Source organism: Phoxinus phoxinus (assembly GCF_949152265.1).
Source record: "Phoxinus phoxinus genome assembly, chromosome: 21".
Taxonomy (NCBI): domain Eukaryota; kingdom Metazoa; phylum Chordata; class Actinopteri; order Cypriniformes; family Leuciscidae; genus Phoxinus; species Phoxinus phoxinus.
Window position 1 is genome coordinate 22,129,663 of NC_136896.1, and position 22,323 is coordinate 22,151,985.

Genomic DNA, 22,323 nt, shown 5'->3' on the forward strand with positions numbered 1-22,323 from the left:
CTATATAAAGTCCAGGATTTGAATGAAAGATTTAAATGAAGGTTGGATTTAGAGTTTGTATTTATTCAAAACCATTCATAGCTTTGCCACAGGAAATTAAACAGAAATAAATAACAATGGCTTCTAGAAAAAAAAAAAAAAAACACTTCTACATAAAAAGAAAATTCATAAAACATAAAATACAAGAAACATTTTTGTGGAATTATGGAATTTAAAAAGAAAAAAGATGCATCAGATATAATTATATTTAATCTAAAATGTCTTTATTTGTACAAGCAGCTGTTTATTTTTTATAGCAAGGTAACAAATATTAACAATACATTAAAATACAAGGAGAACAAAATACTCAAATAAAATGACAGAAAATGTACAACATTCACAGAAACATTGTGTAAAAAAAAAGAGCAATCAAGTGAAGATACACATTCTTGCAGCATGAACGTCCACTTCAAAAATTATCCTAAGAAAAAAAGGGAGGTATAAGTAAGAAAAAAAGCCACATTATTATTATTATTCATATATATGTATATATTCATAGGTTTTATTAATGTTAAATGTGTATACACATTACCTTGGTATTTATTTCCAAAGAATCCACTCAATTTGTATTTGCCTTCCTTTCCTGTTAAAAATAACCAACTTTTAAATGCACAAAGTAAAAAAATATGGCTAAATAGAGCAGTAAGCGATTACTGAGAAACCTGTTAATATTTGAAATCACCAAAACAAACATGCCCTTACTCAAAAGGATCACACCCTTATCTTGATAGCTCCACCCCCACCGAATTCACAAACACACTACAGCACTGCCCCCCTCATAAATGGACACGCCCCTTACTGCTGATTGGCTACAAATGTGTTTTGGTGCTCGGTCTGATCCACTTTTAAAGGGTAACTAAACCCCTGGTCAGAGCCTGACTCCACCCACTGGCGATTTTTGAAAAATGCTAGAAAAGTGGGCAGAGCCCAGTGGAGGGGGGAGGGGGGGGGGGGGGGGGGGGGCGTGCACCTGAGACGCATCTCTCTGTAGGCAAGGGCGTGGTTAGCTGGTACCCTCTTACATCACACAGGGTACCACTACTGCCAATAGGAAAATTCAACTGCAGTAGCCACCGTTCAACCTGAAGAGGGCAGCACTAAGACGTTTTTACACCATATGTTGTAGAATTAAAATACTTTATACCCAAATGTCAAAAAAATTACTTGAATCAATGAACAACATTAATAAAGTCCCAGTCTTACAGATCATTAACTAAAAAAAGTTGTTTTAGGGTTTAGTTACCCTTTAACAGCGTTTCTCAGAAATCGCTTAATGCACCAATAAATTGGTGGAAAATGTTACGTAGCTTATTGCGGTGACAACAATATGATCAAAATGTCAATAATAAATATATAGTAACACAATAATAATAAAATGAATAAGAAACTATTCTGAAATTATTAATATAGTTGTTGTCAGTTACAAAGCAAATCTGCACAATAAAATCCAATGTGTTGATCACAAGAGTGCGTTTATTAGCATCTTACCTGTCTGGGAGTCGCCGTTGGGCTGCATGTGGAACTTGAGGTGCTGCTGGATGTGGATCTGTTGTGGTGGTGCGGGCTGCAGCATTAGAGTGGGCAGCTCAGGCTGAGGGATTATGGGTGAGACAGGAACAGCGTACACATCAGGCACAGAGACTGGGACCGTTGAGGAGCCGTCCAGTGAAAGGGTGGCGTCTAATGAGGTGACAGCAGGGATGTGAGGAGCGGGGCCCACAGTGGGAACACCAGGGAATGAGACAACTGCAGGACAGTCAAGAAAGACATGATGGAAAGGTTGGATTTAAGTTCTCTCTCGATATATTTGAAATGGACGAATATATGGGATGGTAGTTCGACAGCAGCAGGGTCAGACATTTTTGGGTTTGGGACAAAAATGTCCCGCAAATTCAAAATTAAGTGGCAAAAATGCCCCTCTACAATACTCTACAAATGCAAAGTCAATCAATTACGACTGTTGCAATTCAAGTGAAATGATTTTGCAGCATTGTGCATTATAACCAATCACATTTCTGTTGATTTTATAAATAGCCAATCAGTGGTGTTTAGATTATTCAGTCTTGTTCAGCGTACGCTGAAATCTGCACGCTTACCAATTCTCTCATCATACACAAAAAAGTGCAGATATGATGTAAGACATTCATTTAGCAGTGTGAACAGCTTAGTGATTATAGTCGTTTTTGCGATAAGAGAGGCTTCAGAGATGGAGAAGGGTTTTTTAGTAAAAAATATATTTTTTTTCTGTAGATAGTTATTAAAACTGGGAATAAACTGTTATTGTTCATGTTCCTAAAATAACCAATGTGAAGTATTGATTTTCTAATGTGTGATAAGCAACACCAGCTGGAGTGCCCATGATCTTCACCAGAGGACACTCCTTCCACCTGCTTTATCTCATCATGAACTACATTTCCCATAACCCATTGCCTGGGCTCACTGTGGTTTGATTACTTCCACGTGTGTTTCATTATCTGGTCAGCTCTGTCTATTTAAGCCATATGTATTCACTCTTACTTTTTGCGAAGTCTTGTATGTGTTACACCCGAGTCTCAGAGCAGTGTAGCCATTATATGATGTGCCATTTCCTCAAAAACAAATGTTTATGTATTTTATCAATCAAAATTAATTGAATATTGCCCTTAATTGAAAAGTTAATTTCCGACCGTGGTCGGCACCATTAATAAATCCTGCAATGATATAGATATTTACAGATATATAAAATATATCTGTATAATACAGGATTTACAACATTCAGAGAAGCAGAGTTTTGAACATTACTTTTACCTTCTGGTTGTACTCTTCCATTTGTATAATCCCCAGTTCCTTGAACAAAGAGGGTGAGAGATGTTTATATGCAGATTCACACACCTCATTCTGGTAGATATACATAGTGTCAAAAAAATGCTTGTACCATATTTCTCGATGGATTGTGCATTTGCATCTTCAGCTCCTGGAGCATCAGGATGGGGTGGAACCTCTCCATCTCCTGAATCAAGCACAAACACACATAATTAATGTGTAATATGGAATATGGTAGACGGCAGGAAAGTTAGTCAGTGGAGGCACAGTGACTATACACAGTGACTATACACAAACTCCTATACACTTTCTCCTCATCCTCGTCTGTGTCCTTTAGTGGCCTCCATGTTTTCTTCCATATGACAGCTTGGTGCGAGCTGTTTTTGTTAGTGTTCTTTTGTTCATGTGGTTCAGTTCAGTACGGTCCCATTATTTTTAAACATGCGCTAGAAGAACGTGTTTGACTGTTGCACTTGCGTTTTGCATCTCACACATGACAGTGTTCTAAAAACGCGGTGCTCAAGTTAAAATAAGTTCAAGTTTTAAGACACCTCGTGACCTTGCGGTTTTTCCCCATTCCACTGCTCGCTCCTTGTTTTTGAGCAATAATATATATTTTTTTTTGCTCATATGTGCCATATGTTTTTGTCATGACAGTGTGTGTGTGAACAGCACAAACCACATGGAATCTGATCTTTTATAACTTCTTTATATCTTTCTTTTGCGCATGCGGGTCAGTTCAGGACCACGATCTGTTCACACTGGAATCTGATATTGGCCACATTTAAAACAATATGAACAGTTATACCAAAAAAATCGGACCTGAGCAATAAATTGGAATTGAGCAGTGTGAACGTATCCAATGATTCCATTGGTGATCGCTTTTAACGACATGGTCAACCCTCAAGTTTTAAATGGCCGCAGACTATCTAAAACAAATTGATATAATTTACATCAGGTGGTTCTTTGACTTTAATACACACTAAATATGATTATTCCGCTTATACCATGACCACTTGCTAGTATGGATAATTTAAAAGCAGTTATTGGTGTTCGCGGCAGTAAAAAAAATTTTTTTTTACTGAACAGATAAAAATAACGGTATTTATATTTAGTAAATAAAAGTAACAGTACTTTTATTTGTTGTTTTATCTACGGGTTGGAATTCTAAAGTAAAATAAAGTGCAGCAAGATTACATTGATTTGAATTTGAAAAAAGAGGCTGTTTTGGAAGTAATTAAACTCATTCCCGCACCGAGTTATCACATTGTTGCTAAAAAAATGCAATGTAGCTTTCAGTAGCGAAGCTATTTTATTTATAAAATTCACAGGGCTGCAGCTTCAAATATTGTTTTGGGATTCTGAATGTGTGTGCGCAATCTTACCCATCTATAAAATGTTCACCTCAAAAGAAGTGGTGTTTTTCTGTGAGCACATCAGTCATGTCTACTTCATAATATGAGAGTAAAAAAAGTTATCTTTGTCTGTAAATGTTTCCCTCGCCTTGTGGTGGCTTGGAATTCCAATGGGAATCGTAAATACGTGTTTAGCAGTTTGTCAGATGTCCAGATATAAGATATGTATCTATTGCATGTGGAATCAAATGCAATTTTACACGTTTAACAATGTCCTGAGTAAAAAATGCCAGTGTAAACACAACCTAACTTAAATGAACATAGATATCTGAATATCTGAAAACACAACTAACCATATTGATCAATGGATTTCTGTCCGTCAATCTCAGGACCTTGATGCAAAGCCTCCAGGCTTCTATTTTCTGTAAAAAAGAAAAGAAAAAGAAGATTAAATGATAGCATTAAAACTTCTGAGTTTAAATTCAATTGATAACCATCTCTTCATTTAACATTTTCTTCATTAAACTAATGGAATTCCAACAAAGTATTTCAATAGTTCTAGCTTGATTAATAAATAGTGTACTAAATAAATAGGAGATGACCGTACCATCAACAGACTGGCCATCAGTCACTGGGCCAAGGAGTTCATATGACACTGCTGGATTACCTGTAAACCATACGGTGATTTTACCAAGGGTAAGTACAAAACAATTATTACTTTCTCATTAGCCTAACTGTATGCCGTATGACAATTCACATACAAAGGAATGATGAAGAGGATCTTTAAACTAGAGTATCAATAAGTAAGTTAAAGCTGCAGTCTGTAGTTTTTCATCTTTGTCGCCATCTCTGTTCAAATTCTGCAATTGCAGTTATTTGCGGAATTATCAACTTTACGTGGGTTGTGCCTCGGGATGGCACAGCGGGGATGAATTCAATGTTTTGAATGGTGTGTGTGGATACTAGATTCTACTTTTTGGAAGTATGACCAACATAAGGATTTTCACCGGAAAATGTCATCTGAACAATAAATCGTGCTGATTAAATCTAACGATCGCTTATCATATCACGTGCAAATTATACTTGGTTCTCAAATAGTTCATGTTAACAACATAAGCATTGCCTGACTACATTTAATGGCCTTCCGATATTTATCCTCGTTTTCGCATGGGTCCGGTTGCAGTCTCTTTTTATTCTGTAGCCACTCCGAAGTCCGAAGTCTTTTGCATTTTACAACGGGTGAATCTCCAGTTGTCCCTGGTGATTGTCGTTTTAACCTTTCTGGATCCGCCATCAAATTGATAAGTTTAATTAAATCAAGTGCTGTGAGAAAAGGCTATAAAACGTTTCTCCAATAAATCACCTCCAACATCCTCACACGCAACATAGCATATGTGACGTAATGACGCAAAGACATGCTCGAATTTCCCACGGAAATCCACCAAAAAACATTATTTACAAGCTTACCGTAAGGCATGCAGATAGTTTTGAACATTGGCTGGTTATGTACTTGCTCAAAAAATTTTTTGGGATAATTTGTAACCTAAAAAAGTTACGGAGTGCAGCTTTAAAAACAAATGTGAAAAAAACATTCGCACCATAGTTAGCATCGCCACCGAAACTGAGTGTTTCTGGATTATACAGGGATTCTGGAGAACCTACAGAGAGTAGAGAGGATGGAAATGCTTATCAGTACAGTAATATTATGACATTAGGGGCTTTGTCATTTAATTATCTTTAAAAAACATAACTCACCTTCACCATATTGTTTAGGCACAGCATCAGGCCTGATATCAAGTGGCTGACCACCATATTGAAGACCCTTTTGTCCTGAGAGAGAATTACAGTAAAACATACTCACTGTCATAATTTGTAGAAATGAGACAATATAATAAGAAAAATAAATAACAGTCTCTATATTTGCCAAAGTATTTGTCACTACCATATCCAAGTGGCTGGCCATTATAGGGTAACCCTCCAAAATCTGAAAATATATAAACTTATATTACTTAAAAAAAAAGATGTGCTGTATGATCAGACAAAATTCTTTATTAACTTACCATATTTACCAGGGGAATTGGCAACAGATTCAGGAAGTAAAGGCTGAGAGTTGTACGGTATACCATGTCCTATTTTGGGGTCAGAGAACAGAATTATTATAATTATTTAACAGCATTCTATATAATGTTTTAAGATGCAAGGGTTCCCAATTGTCCTTTCAGCTGTTCCATTTTTCCCCAAAATTGTAATATTTCACAACTAAATGTGTTTTATCGCAAAACAATTTTTTTTATTAAAGTAAATGTAATTTATACCACAATCTGTAGAGCAAGTGCAATGCTACAAACTTCCTGTCAACTGATAAATGCATGCAAAAAAGAATATCAAAGCATCTAATCTTCACCGTATTTTCCTAACGCTTTAGGATTGTAGGGTTTGGCTCCATAGCGCTGACCATCATTACCTATGAGAAAGATGCACATAAATCTATGTGTCCAGTCAGGATTACAGTTAGGGTCAATACTAACTCAAATAGTATAAAGATAGCATACCATATTGTCCAGAGGGGTTTGTTTGATATCCATTGGGGGAACCACCAAATGGAAGTCCGCCAATTCCTGTAAAAATACGACATTGCTTATGAAAACTGAGTAAATGTAAGTGTGCAGCATTTTTGAGGAGTCGGTTTAAAATGAGCTGATAGGATTTTTCTCAGACTAACCATATTTCGCTTGAGATTTTCCCTTAAATCCTGTTGGTTGCTCACCTTGTGGTCCAGCTATCAGAGTAACAGAAAAGAGTAAATATTAATGAATATATAATCAAACTGTTTCTTCTAAATGTCTAGCACAGAAAACTACAGTCTGAGTCACAAGGGTAAAGAAAGTACTGTAATTATTCACAGAGATACGGTAGTAATTTTACTTGGTGTGTACCTTTTTTATTTTTTAATGGAGACCTATTTCTTTCTTTAAACAAAACTTAAAAGCATTAATATCTAAATTTGTATTTATCGATATCTCTTTATTATTTATTTCGTTTTAGGATATGGTATTGCACTAAAAAGGCCCAGACTATTGACACCCATGGACTAAAGCATATATTTAGTAAATGCATATGTGAATTGTGTCCATGTAAAAAATTATATTTGAAATATCCATGAAGTAGGAAATATTCCAACCTGGATTTTTCAATTGGTTTCCATAGCCTCCATAACCTGTAAGACAGCAAAATGAGGGCCACATTTTTCATAATTAGACAAGCAAACAGCTTTAAACAGATATAGACATTGCAAAGATAAGCCAAATAACAAGTGATTATAATTACAATAAAATGTGTTTTGTAATGCTTTACCTGCTTTGTAGCCATTGTTCATGCCATGAGCTGGATAACCACCCATTCCTTCTCCAAAGCCTAGTGACATATTTTTATCCAAAGTGGTTAAAATGCTGTTATGGATAAATGGATAGTTAATGATTGTATGGAATTTAATGCACCTGGTTGTGATGCAACTGCTCCTTTTCCATTTGGATACCCTGAAAACCACATTTTTAGTTTTAGATTAAATGCTTATTTTTTGCATGGTCTTCACAACTATGTAGAAGTCAAAGCAAACTGACATGGACTAAAATGGACACCAACATTTTTTATTGAATGGTATCTTTAAAACATTAAGATTTTTTGTAAGCATTGCCAATAGTTGTATAATGACAATAAACAAGTGGGGGGAAATGAGAGTTCACCAGGACTTGGAAGTTTGACCCATTGTCCATTAGGTTGTCCTCCAGGTCCACAATCTAAAAAAAAGAAGAAGAAAAAATATTTCAACAATGAAATAGTTTTTTATTAATCCAAATGTAGGTTTGAGTAATAAGAACCCAGCTAATTTAATGTGATTTCATGTTATATCAATAGATTATTATTTAGGATTTACCAGGCTTTGAAGGTATAGCTCCCTGCACCTGTCCTTTTGGATGTCCTAGACCAAGGAGTTCTGTAGAAAACAAACAGGTTATCCATAAACTAAACGTACTTATCCAGTTAAGATGCCCTGATATCAATATCAGAGTATTGCAAATTGTTAGGAGAATGATTCCAAAATAAATTCAAAACCCAGTTTAAAACTATTGTACGGTTTGCCGAATGTGGCTAATTCATATGAATTCATACAATTTGCATACGATGTGGTGCTTACGCTAAAGAAATGCGTATTTTTAGGAGTTGGGGATGGACCTTCATGCTTCCTTTTTTTTCATATAACATTGTTTTTGTATGATTCACATCCCCACCTCGTAACGTTTTCCTGTTAGATCAGGTTGAAAATTCAGGGTTGTATTAAATATCTCTAGTTCATTTGTTAAAGATCTTTTAATACTTTTGGGTGATGGAGGGTAAATATGTATGCCCTACATTTCTTGTAAATGCATACGCATGCATTTATGAACAATTTGTACAATAGATAGTTTCAATTTATGCTAATCAATGACTGAACATTTTCTTTGCATCACAGCCATCTTCTAGAAATCTAGTAGGGATCAAAATGTCCACCTATTTGCTTGTTATATGGACTGATTAAATCAGAACTTAAACATTCAGCCTACTTTAAGTCTACTTGCTCATTGTGAAATTTACTTAGTAGAAGTTTTTGAAGGCTATCCAATGTATTAACGTGTAATGGTTCTAACATCTAAAATGTGTAAAGCCAAAGTAGAGTTTATCACAAAAGTTTACAACAATATCACACAAAGATTAGCTGAAAAGGAGCTAAGAAAATGTTTGACTTCAAGTTGACAGCAGAAGGAAAGTGCTGATTGTTATAGGACATAACCATTAGCCATTTTGAGATAACATTATTAATCACAATTTATCTGCAATAACACAAATCGTTTATAAATCTGAACAAAATTTGCAGAACACAATGTCAGATGAACTGGATTAATTAATAAGATTAGTACAAAAGCTAAAGTGAATTGATGCAGAAAGAGTTAGTAAGTTATAGGAAATATCTTTATGGTTGTGAATTAGTTCAATGTTGCAGAAGTGGTGTAGCTTCAAGCTGTTATAAGGTTTCAGGATATCATATAAGATTTGAATTTGAAACTATAAAAGTTTACCAGGATTTGTCATTGGATTCTTCATTTGAGGCACAGGCTTGTTTGACTGAATCTTGGATTGTTGCATCTGTGGAGTTGATTGAGGCGCCCGTGAAGAAATATGGTCTTGTGGTACCACTGGCCTTCTGTTTTGTTCCTGTGAAAGGACTTGTTCCTGCTCTAGTGCAACTGTCTGTGATGTTTGAGGAATGGGAGCTGATTCTGCAGAAATTGATTGAAATTGACCTGTTGCAACTGGTTTTGGTTTATAAGCTTTACTAGGTTTATATGAACCGGGACCTTGCATAAAGGGCTTTGAGTTGGGGGCTTTGCCCTGTGGGTGAAGATTTTGTCCCTTTGTTTGTTGCAGAACTGGTGGAAGGTCTTTAGTTTGTTCTGGAAGTAATCCTGTATTCGGCTCACGTCCAGATAGTGGTAAAAAGCCCTTGGTGTTAGATGTTACTGGGAGATGACTTTGTCTTTCAGGGCTTAAAATCTCCCCTTTAGGTCCATTTCCACTGGAAGCACCCTGTTTTCCAGTTGTCACAGGCATATAACCTAGAAGCCAAAGCAATTTTACTACAAATTTACATTTACAAGTCAAAATGACAAACTCACATACCGAGACATAACATGCATTTCTAAATGACAGAACTTCTATTCATGTCATGTGGAGGAATTGAATAAAATGTACTTCAAATAATCATGATTTTACCTGAATTAGCTGCTTTATAAGGTCCTTTTGACATATAGCCAGGAACACCGTAACCTATAGATCACAAGATATGTAATATGTTATAACTGAAGGTTTTACATTTGACGATGTAGAGTTTGTTTGTTTAAAACTGGACCTAAATTCTGTACACTGAAATATGTAGAATATGGTTTTAAAAAGGTAGAATATTAAAACACAACAGATACAACACGTGTCTACATACTTATAGTGCATTCCCACTAATAAAAACTTAAATAATATAAATTATTAATCTAAATGGGACTACACTACAAGGTTTATAAATAAAGAATTCACTTAATGCACAGATATCTCGTATTTTACAGTGGCTTTGAACACGGCTTATCCAACCTGATTTTAGAGCCAATTTTTTTTATATAATAGTAATGATGTCATTCTATTTACCATTAGGCTTGGCTCCTTGTCCATTTGAGGGTCCAGCTATAGCACCATATCCTTTGAAGCAGATCCAACAAACGATTAAGATTTACGAATAAGATTTCAAATAATACAGAAAAATCAGACAAAGGAAAAATAAATACACACTATAGGCATTACACAACTTTTTATGTATTTATTTTTAACCTGGTTTAGGTCCCTTGGTTCCACCATTAGGATACCCCATATTTTGAAGAGAAGAGCCTAAGTAAAGAAAAATACTTTAAACAAGTGTAATATCCTCAGTTATTTTCAGAAATCAGCATTATCCACACTGTAAGTGAGAACTTGAACTTGTGACAGTGTATTACCTGTATTAGGTTGGTTAGCTGCACCTCCATTAGGATATCCTCCATATCCTGAAGAAAACCAATCTCGAATCAGTTTAGAGGTTCTCCTCATTTTACAATACAGGCCTTTAGTGCTATACTCATAATAAACAACTCTTCCACCGATAATATTCATTATTAATCAAAATGGGGCTACACTACTGTTGGTTTATTAATAAAGAATTCAACTAATGTGCAATCAAATTTGTACGGATATCATATTTTACAGTGGCTTCAAAAGCAGCCTATCCAATCAGATTTTAAGGCAAAAACCATATGTTTTATAATAGTAATAATCACATGCTCTTTACCATTAGGATTGGCTCCTTGTCCATTTGAGGGTCCAGCTTTAGCGCCATATCCTTTGAAACAGACGCAACAAACATAAGATTCAAATTATACGAAAAAATCTGACAAAAACAAAACAAAAAACAACAACATGCACATTACACACACATAAATAGTTTACCTGATTTAGGTCCCTTGGTTCCACCATTGGGATACCCCATATTTTGAAGAGAAGAGCCTAATTAGAGAAAAGAACATTAAACCAGTGTAATATCCTCAGTTCTTTTCAGAATTCAGTATTTTCCACTGTAATAATTGCACTAGAGCTGGTGTCATCCTGTGTATTACCTGTATTAGGTTGGTTAGCTGCACCTCCATTAGGATATCCTCCATTTCCTGAACAAAACCAATCCTAAATCAGTTTGGCGGTTCTCCAGTTACCTCAGTTTACAATACAGACCTATAGTGCTTTGTCCCCTAATACACAATTCCTCCACCAATAATATACATTATTAATTATAATTAATTATTAATGGGGCTACACTACAGTTAGTTTATTAATAAAGAATTCAATGTGCAATCAAAGGTGTGTGAATATCATATTTTACAGTGGCTTCTAAAACAGCTTATCCAACTAGATTTTAGAGCCAAAACTGTAGCATGTAATAAACACATGGTATTTACCAGTATGCTTGGCTCCTTGTCCATTTGAGAGTCCAGCTTTAGCACCATATCCTTTGAAGCAAACCACACACACAAACGATTTCAAATAATACTGAAAAATCAGGCGAAAGAAAAAGAAATACACACTATATGCATAACACACACAATAAGCATTTAGGCTACCTGGTTTAGGTCCCTTGGTTCCACCATTGGGATACCCCATATTTTGAAGTGAAGAACCTAGATAGAGAAAAGTACTTTAAATATCCTCATTCTTTTTAGATTTCAGTATTATCCACATCATAATAATTACACTTTAGAGCTGGTGACAGTGTATTACCTGTATTAGGTTGGTTAGCTGCACCTCCATTAGGATTTCTTCCATATCCTGAACAAAACCAATCCTAAATCAGTTTAGAGTTTCTCCAGTTACCCCAGTTTACAATACAGACCTTTAGTGCTTTACTCAAACAACTACACCAAGAATAAAATAGATTATTCATCTAAAGGGGGCTATACTACAGTTGGTTCATTAATAAAGAATTCAATTAATGTGCAATCAAAAGTTGTGCAGATATATATATATATAAATATATATATATATATATATATATATATATATATATATATATATATATATATATATATATATATATATATATATATATATATTACAGTGGCTTTAAACATAGTTTATCTAACCTGATTTTAGAGCCAATAAATATGTGTTATAATAGTAACAATGTCATGCTATTTACCATTAGGATTGGCTCCTTGTCCATTTGAGGGTCCAGCTTTAGCACCATATCCTTTGAAGCAGACCCAAACCACATAAGATACAAATGATACGAAAAAATCAAACAGAGGAAAAATAAATACATACAATACGCGTTTACCTGGCTTAGGTCCCTTGGTTCCACCATTAGGATACCCCACATATTGAAGAGAAGAGCCTAATAATAATTTTAAAAAAAACTTTAAACCAGTGTAATATCCTCAGTTCTTTTCAGAATTCAGTATTTTCCACACTGTAATAATTGCACTAGAGCTGGTGACATCCAGTGTATTACCTGTATTAGGTTGGTTAGCTGCACCTCTATTAGGATATCCTCCATATCCTGAAGACAACCAATATCAAATCAGTTTAGAGTTTCTCAGTTACCTCAGTTTACAATACAGACCTTTAGTGCTTTACCTCTAATAAACAACTTCTCCACCAATAAAACAGATTATTAATCTAAATGGGGCTAAACTACAGTTGGTTTATTATAAAGAAATTCTATTAATGTGTAGTCAAACTAAAGGTGTGCTGATATAATATATTTTGCAGTGGCCTTGAACGCACCTTATCCAATTGCAATTTATAGTCAAAAAATGGTTTTATAATATTGTGTCTGATTCACTAAGTGTGCGTACAAACTGATTTGTGCGTGAAATGTGCGTACAAACGATTTTAGGAACAAATCACGATTCACCAAAAATTTCGTAATAAATTGTATACTAAATTTACGAAAAATATAGGAACTGAAACCACACATTCACAAAAAACACTTACTCTGTACGGCCTTATAATTGTGTTAAGTTATATATCATCCTAATACGACTATAATTATATTGAACTTGAAGTATGTTGCATTAATTGTATTATATAGTCCATTTATAAAATTATATAATACAATGATAAAATAATACAATTTAATTTAATCTTAAATACATTAAATTTGTACAGTTTAACAGTAAGAAAAGCGGCGTTAGAGCTGTAGCTGGGAAAGGTTTCTCTGAATAACGCAGATATTCGCATGTGTACAGCTGGCTCAAGAGAGGAGAATGGCACACTAGTCATTGCTCGAGATCGGGCGAGAGCTCGTCAGCAAACAGCGGCAAGTTTGACTAGAGCGACGAAAGGCTGTAAGGAAAGCATGTGCGGAAATCCATTATGGAGATGGTTAGGGCTTGTTTTATGCAAATGACTAACCTTGTGAACGCAGCTGCTCATTTAGAGTAGCTACTCCAAATTCACTAACATCAGAACGATATTAAAGGATAATTCCGGTATTTAACACCTTGAGTCTATATTGTAGTTTGTTTTGGATGAACAAGTGGTGGACAACATTTTTTTGACAATGGTTCCTCTCTCGAGTTTTTGACTATAAAAGAATTGACCATGGACCCATTTAACATTGGAGTCAATGTGCATGTCCGAAAATGTCATTAAAACAGCCAATAATGTTCGTTTACAAAACTGTTAAACTCACCGAGTGGTTAGTGGTGTTCGTTGATGATTATAAATAATAAATCGTCGCAATATATGATTCCAATCCGTTTATTTTGCTATAGTGGAACTATTTTTTCAGACACTTCACAACCGTGTAACTTCCGCTCAATATTTGAATCTGAAGCGTCAGCACACTCCCGACCACTTGATGGCGATAACCGATGTTTATGTCTCGCGGGACACTCACGGTCACAGTCGAGTTCAACTTCATATTGCACTGGTCAGTGGTCACGTCTTTCAATATGGTTAGAATTTGTGCGGTCAAAAACTGCGGTAAAGAGCTCTGCTCGCTAGCCTTATGAGAAACGAAAGCGAGCAAAAAGATTACATCGACCAAATGTAAACAGCCCCCTTTCCGTTTCCGTTAGCGCATTTATATTAACGAGCACTCAGTCCTTCAACAGAATTCAATGGGATTTTACAAAATGACGAATAAAACACGACAGAAACTGTATTTCGCAACACTTTTTGTTTCTGGAACATCAACTAACATCACTAATCACTCGGTGAGTTGCACAGTTTTGAAAACTAATGTTAAAGGTTGTTTTAATGACATTTTCGGACATGCACATTGACTCCAATGTTAAATGGGTCCATGGCCAATTCTTTTATAGTCAAAAACTCGAGAGAGGAACCATTGTTAAAAAAATGTTGTCCACCACTCTTGTTCATCCAAAACATACTACAATATAGACTCAAGGTGTTAAATACCGGAATTATCCTTTAAGAACAAATTCATGCTTGTATGAACGTGTTGTGAATTAGGCAAAGATTTTTCATGAGAAGTTCTCCTGTGCGTACTAATACAAAATAATCTACGCATTTATTAGTGAATGAGACCTATTGTCATGCTATTTACCATTAGGATTGGCTCCTTGTCCATTTGAGGGTCCAGCTATAGCACCATATCCTTTGAAGCAGACCCAACAAACATAAGATTCAAATGATATGGAAAAATCAGACAAAAGAAAAAAAAACACAACATACGTATTACACACACACAAAAATAGTTTACCTGATTTAGGTCCCTTGGTTCCACCATTGGGATACCCCATATTTTGAGGAGAAGAGCCTAATTAGAGAAAAGTACTTTAAACCAGTGTAATATCCTCAGTTCTTTTCAGAATTCAGTATTTTCCACTGTAATAATTGCAATAGAGCTGGTGTCATCCTGTGTATTACCTGTATTAGGTTGGTTAGCTGCACCTCCATTAGGATATCCTCCATATCCTGAAGAAAACCAATCTCAAATCAGTTAAGAGGTTCTCCAGTTACCCCAGTTTACAATACAGACCTTTAGTGCTTTATCCCCTAATAAACAACTTCTTCACCAATAATACCGATTATTCATCTAAATGGGGCTAAACTAGAGTTGGTGTATAAAGAAATGTAACTAATATGCAGTCAAACTAAATGTGTGCGGATATCATATTTTAGAGTGGCTTTGAACACGGCTTATCCAACTGGAATTTAGAGCCAAAACTGTTTTGTAATAGTAATATTTTCATGCTATTTACCACTAGGTTTGGCTACTTGTCCATTTGAGGGTCCAGCTTTAGCACCATATCCTTTGAAGCAGACCCAACACACATACAATTAAAATAATACGGAAAAATCAGACAAAGGAAAATAAAAACAAAAAATACTCAGTTCTTTTCAGAATTCAGTATTTTCCACTGTAATCATTGCACTAGAGCTGGTGACATCCAGTGTATTACCTGTATTAGGTTGGTTAGCTGCACCTCCATTAGGATATCCTCCATTTCCTGAACAAAACCAATCCCAAATCAGTTTAGAGGTTCTCCAGTTACCTCAGTTTACAATACAGGCCTTTAGTGCTTTCTTTGTCACCTAATAAACAATTCCTCCTCCAATAATATACATTATTCATATAAATGGGGCTAAACTGTTAGTGTATTATAAAGTAAGTTAACTAATGTGCAGTCATACTAAATGTGTGCGGATATCATATTTTACAGTGGCTTTGAATGCAGCTTATCCAACTGGAATTTAGAGCCAAAACTGTTTTATAATAGTAATATTGTCATGCTATTTACAATTAGGTTTGGCTACTTGTCCATTTGAGGGTCCAGCTTTAGCACCATATCCTTTGAAGCAGATCCAACACATAAAATACAAATTGTATGGAAAAATCAAACAAAGAAAAAAAAAAAAAAAGCGCTACACATACACAAAAATTGTTTACCTGGTTTAGGTCCCTTGGTTCCACCATTGGGATACCCCATATTTTGAAGAGAAGAGCCTAATTAGAGAAAAGTACTTTAAACCAGTGTAATATCCTCAGTTCTTTTCAGAATTCGGTATTTTCCACACCGTAATAATTGTACTAGAGCTGGTGACAGTGTATTACCTGTATTAGGTTGGTTAGCTGCACCTCTATTAGGATATCCTCCATATCCTGAAGAAAACCAATCCCAAATCAGTTCAGAGGTTCTCCAGTTACCTCAGTTTACAATACATGCCTTTAGTGCTTTATCCCCTGATAAACAATTCCTCCACTAATAATAAACATTATTAATCTAAATGGGGCTACACTACAGTTTGGTTTATTAATAAAGTATATGATATGGAAAAATCAGACAAAGGACAAAAATACACAACATACACATTACACATAAACTTAGTTTACCTGGCTTAGGTCCCTTGGTTGTAAAGTGTTACCTTTATCTAAATGTGCACCTGTTAATATAAATCTAAAAGTGTACCTGGTTTAGGTCCCTTGGTTCCACCATTGGGATACCCTGTACATTGAAGAGAAGAGCTAATTAGTGAAAAATACTTTTAGACTTGTTTAATATCCTGAGTTCTTATCAGAATTTAGTACTCTCTACACTGTAATAACACTTTAGAATCAAATTTATTTAAACATCCAATATAATCAAATTAATTTAAACATCCAATATAAATCACCTGTGTTAGGTTGGTTAGCTGCACCTCCATTAGGATATCCTCCATATCCTAAACAAAACCAATCCCAAATCAGTTTAGAGGTTCTACGGTTACCCCAGTTACAGACACATTATAGTTGATTACAGAAAAGCAAGCTGACTAAGTACAATTTAATTTACCTTGTTTGCTTTGTGACTTGGTCGCCCCTCCATTGGTGTATCCTGCAGAAAGTGAGGTGAAAATTAAGTATACACTTAAACCAGGGCTCTGTTCTTCAAACCGCACTTGATTTATCAGAGATTATATTTCATAAGCCAGACCTTAATACCATATCTCTAATCCTGATAATCATATCAATGCATTATTAATTACTATAATTTATTAATAATATAGGTTTTAATGATTTTTCTATTTTTTATATGTCTCTTGTGATGTAAAAATAATGTGCTATGTGTCTCACACATGCACCCCATACTATCTTACAACCATCCCTGTGATCAATAAATTTTACTTCCACTTATGAAAAAAAAAACATTTTAACATATTAACATGGTAGAACTATGGTTGGTATGTACAAATGTACTTCATTTGACAAAATATTGGTGGTGTAGCTTATGGTTCTTGATATTTACCCCAAAACTGACCACCTAAATTCTTCAGAAATATACCATTTGTGTTCCACAGAAGAAAGCAAGTAAAACATAAGACCTTGCAGGGTGACCTAATCTTTAAGAGAATATTAAGATAAGACTTACCTAGACCAGCTCCTTTTTGGGGATGAGTGCCCATTAAATTGCTGTAGCCTTCAGACAATATTAAACAGACTTTTAATGAAAGTAAATGCACAATAACAACAGTTTTATATGCTGAAACAAAACACAATGGTGTTTGTACACATTCTAAATGGGTGTTTGCACAATCTGTATGCACATTGACTCTTGAGATTAAACTCACCCCCATAAGACGGTGTTCGGTAGCCGTTCCCATTCCCATTCCCATTAGCTGTAACAATAAATGACAGGAATGTAGTGCAATTAGAGAGTTTCTCACACGCACGCACGCACACACACAATGCAATCTCTAGCTCCTAACCCTACAAATTACAACAAAGCTCCTAACACGAACCCTTACTCTAAATCTACCCTTAATATAATTATAACCTTATCCCTAAAACCAAGTCTTGACCCTCTAACAGGCCTTTAAACACTGTTGGGGAAAGTTACTTAAAAAGTAATGTTACAATATTGCATTACTCTGTAAAAAAAAAGAGTTACGTTACTTTTGCATTGCATAACAGACACACACGGTTTAAAACTCAAAGTCACAAAATAGTTCCTCTGATTTTAAACAGGTCCTCACAAAAATAGTTGTACAAGTACACGCACACACACCATTCCCATCCCTCTTCCAACTTATAACAAACGAAAAATATATGTAAAAAAAAAGAAAAATCTGATTATGTACTTATGCTTCAGTACAAGCAAAAAAAGCTCATACCATTTCGGGGATGACCTCCATATCCAGGCTTATTTTGTGCACTTCCATAAGAACCTGAAAGACAACACACAGGTGTATGATGATTTATTCAAATTTTGGAACTGATGCACTTCATTATAGTATATATCACATATTACATATCACATACTGCATTTCATGGTTTGGGCTTACCTGTACCTTTGTTTACAGGATAACCTGATAATAAAAAGAAAACATTTAAACACAAATCCATCCATCCATCCATCCATCCATCCAATCACAGAGAATCCAAAATAATCAATTCAATAAAATGTCCAGATGTACATAAGTATATCAAGAGACAGAAAGATCATTGTTAAAGAAGTTTCCTTGATATATGTAAATAAAATGTAAATATATTTCATTTTATAAAACAGTAAACAAAACTTCTGTACATGCACACAAATAGATATGCTAAATATTAAAGGTGGAGTATGTGATTTGCAAAACGGCCGGTAGATTTTGAAAATACACAACTCAAATGGTCCTACCTTCTTTCCTTTGACTCCACCCATTCAAAGAACATGGACCAATCAATGGTACGACCGATTGATTGACACACTTACTGTCCAATGATTCTAGGTGGTCTTGGAAATGATTGGCCAGTGTTTTTTGAGTCCTGCCTGCTCCACAGATGATTAAATTGCTTAATTTTTATTTCAGTGCTTCTAACTCAGTGGCTGTAAGTGGGTTAGGAATAGGATTTTAAGTGATTTTGAAAAAATGGCCAAAAAACAGAATTACATACCCCACCTTTAAATATTTCAGAAAGCTATATAAAATAAAACCTTAACTGATTTATCGCATCACATTTTATATGTTATGATATAGTTATTCACAAAAGATCAAAAACCAAGTATATTATATAAACTCTGTTCTTGCGTACCGTTTCCTTTCGTATTTGCGGAGTTGCTATTTGGACCCACTCCATAACCTGAAAATACAGATTTATTGGGTTATCGCATTTTTCTAAGCTGAATATTTACAACACCAGAAAACCATTAAAAAAATTGCATAATAATTTCACAGACTTGGATTAGTTCAGAATGACTAACGGAAATAGCCATGCATACATCAACATAGACAGATTGATATTACCTGCTCCTGGTGACATTTGTACTGCACCGCCATTTGGATTTTGAGGTTGGTACCCTTAAATAATAACAAAACAAAATGTACAGGAGGTTATCCTCTGACATGACAGTACTGTACAATATTTAATGGAACTTAAAGAATCACAAAAATCAATTATTTAAATACAAAAATTAATGTCAACAAACAAATATAGCTGAAATTTGTGGAAGCTCTATTGTTGGTTTAGAATGTATACAGACACGTCACATATTCTGTTCAATACAGCATTATAAAACTATAGTGTATCGATAAATTGCTTTACACTATACTTGTGTTATTTGAAGTTAATGATGGATCTATTATGAAACTGTTTCCATTAACTATTTTCACAGGTAACGTGAACTAATATAACTGCTGCATCTTACAGTATACTGTTGTCTAAGTATCGGGGGAACAGGCAGTTCCTGGAGACAGCAGGGGCAAGAGAACAAGTTGAGCAATTCTGTGCAGGTAATAATTATATTCTCACAGGGAGATGTTAGATTCAGACATTGCAGGGGAAACTCACTCATTTTGCTTTGATGTTAAGAAGCCCTTGGCAAGAAAATTTCATAAAATACTAAGACGTTTCAGAAATTGAAATACACAACATATCTTGGATGTTTAATTCTGCGGGCAAATTCTGATTATTAAAAAAAAAAAAAAATCTGAAAAATCTTGTATGATAAGTACATAAAAAAAAAAAAATATTTGCAGAGGGTCAATTATTTTAACCATATGTTTCTTACAGGGCTGAGAATCAAAAGTGATGAATGAATTTATAAGATTCTGTAAGTAATCCCCATATTATATATTGCCGACTGTACTATCAAGTTTTTTTTCAGTATCAAGACTTTATAAATAAAGGTAAAATCTTCCATCATTTGACATTTTTCCCCCTCAACTGCTGAAATTACTTTTTATACAACACACAGTGTTTCTGTCCAAAGCACATGAGTATGAAGCATATGATTGGATGTTTGTTGCTAAGCATCTCGCCATAACTTTCGGACACCACATTGTTTCACACTGTAGAAAGCTTGTTATCAAAGTTGATGGACCCCATTGACTTCATTATGAAAACAAAAACAAAAAACTATGCAAGTCAATGGGGCCCATCAACGTTGATTACCAGCATTCTTTAAAATATATTTGTTCATGTTTAATAGAAGAAAGAAACTCGTACAGGTTTGGAACAACTTTCAGACAGAATTTCCATTTTTGGGTAAACTATCCCTTTAAACCCTGCACAGCTTTTGAGGGGTTAATCCCACATTGCCGTGCCAAACTTGTACAGCGTGAAACAAGAATTACCCATATTCTTAAAAATATATATTTTTTCATTCAACAGGAAAAATATATTTATACAGGTTTGGAACAACTTGAGGGTGAGTAAATGACTTTAAATGTAATTTTTGGGTAAACTATCCCTTTTATAACTGGTAAAAAGCAGTGCGAACCCTGCTTCAAAATTACAAGTTTATTTTACAGGTTATTTTACTGAATTATTAAATCTTATGACTTTTTAAACCAAATTCAAACAACACACGGATTGTTGTTGCGATCAATCAAACCATCGAGAGCAGTACAAATGGTTTCCAGGATCACATTTTTTTTTTTTTTTTTTTTTTTTTAAATGTATAGGGGGGATACCTATGTTCTGTTTTCATTGTCAATACTTTGCCCTGCTGATGGTCATATTCATGTTTCTTCTTATTTTTTCTCTTATCAGTTATGCACATTGGGTTTCATGTAACATCTTACGCATCCTCTATATTTTAGTATTAACCTCAGTTTGTGGAAAGCTAGTTGTAATGAATTTTGATTCACCATGTGCCTTTTTTCTCCACTGTGTTTTTAAGGTTGTTGCCACTTGCCAGTATATTATTATGGTTAAAACAAATATTTTATAAATTTTTTATATTAACATTATTTCAGTTAATCAAATATCATTTAGTCAATTTAGGTTCATCTGAAAAACTTTAAAAGTAGCTACCGTATTTTTTACAGTAAAGTTCTGGCAACCACAGCGGCTTTTTCCCCTTCTTCTTTTTTGTGGGTGTGACTCGCTCGTAAAGACTTTTCACTTCTACAAATCTTTATGAAATGCTTGAGAAATACTGTAACCGTTTATGATGCTGGTTACCACCAGCCTACAAAATGGCAACACACACACACACAAAAAAAAAACATTTTACTTACTGCTACCATCACAAATCATACTGTGTCTATAAATGCCTTAAACATTCAATGTGACATGCTTTTTCTTTGGTCATTTCTGTATAAATGGGAAATATTTGCCTGGTAACATCTCAGAAGTCTTAATACTAATTAGTTCTACACCAAGAACATAAGCCCAGAAACCTAATTTGTTCCCCAATAACTTAAGGTAAAAAACTCCTGTAATTCTAGCAGACACTCAAAGCAAAACGACAATCACATCACATTTTAAGTACTCGATATGAGCATTGTTTTCTCATCAGCATCCTTACCTGTGCCACCCTGAAGCGTTACTTTTGTCATCCAGAGCAATAACATCATCCTTAGAAGTGTCCATTTCAACATTGTGGATATATCTACAGAGATTAAAACAAATACAAGGAAAACAGAGAGACAGAATACCTAACACAAATCATACAGGGCACAGCTCATAGACAGAAGATTCGTAAGCTCTCCACTGAGCTTTTAAACGGTTTTGTCCGCAGTGGCACCTCCTCTATAGGGGTCATCCAAAAAAGAGACTTCTAGGGCCTCATAAAACTTTATGTTC

At 34.8% G+C, this 22,323-nt stretch overlaps 1 protein-coding gene across 1 annotated transcript; it reads right to left on the bottom strand.

The window, feature by feature from the left end:
* Nucleotides 1-455: 455 nt before the first annotated feature.
* On the bottom strand, nt 456-22,118 carry cmn (calymmin; the record flags this gene model as incomplete). Its single annotated transcript, XM_079595453.1, has 47 exons — nt 456-460; nt 572-622; nt 1,528-1,785; nt 2,827-2,865; nt 2,954-3,028; nt 4,550-4,618; nt 4,804-4,863; nt 5,795-5,854; nt 5,952-6,026; nt 6,139-6,180; nt 6,266-6,325; nt 6,601-6,660; nt 6,749-6,814; nt 6,919-6,975; nt 7,378-7,413; nt 7,551-7,610; nt 7,694-7,732; nt 7,940-7,993; nt 8,131-8,190; nt 9,311-9,847; nt 10,005-10,058; nt 10,428-10,478; nt 10,608-10,664; nt 10,772-10,819; nt 11,101-11,151; nt 11,259-11,315; nt 11,426-11,473; nt 11,924-11,980; nt 12,081-12,128; nt 12,499-12,549; nt 12,637-12,693; nt 12,811-12,858; nt 14,875-14,925; nt 15,031-15,087; nt 15,198-15,245; nt 15,533-15,583; nt 15,734-15,781; nt 16,222-16,278; nt 16,387-16,434; nt 16,742-16,777; nt 16,947-16,994; nt 17,105-17,146; nt 17,681-17,728; nt 17,880-17,927; nt 18,423-18,476; nt 18,594-18,617; nt 22,046-22,118. The coding sequence occupies 47 exons, from the start codon at nt 22,116-22,118 to the stop codon at nt 456-458; spliced, it is 3,123 nt and encodes a 1,040-aa protein (XP_079451579.1).
* Nucleotides 22,119-22,323: the final 205 nt, after the last annotated feature.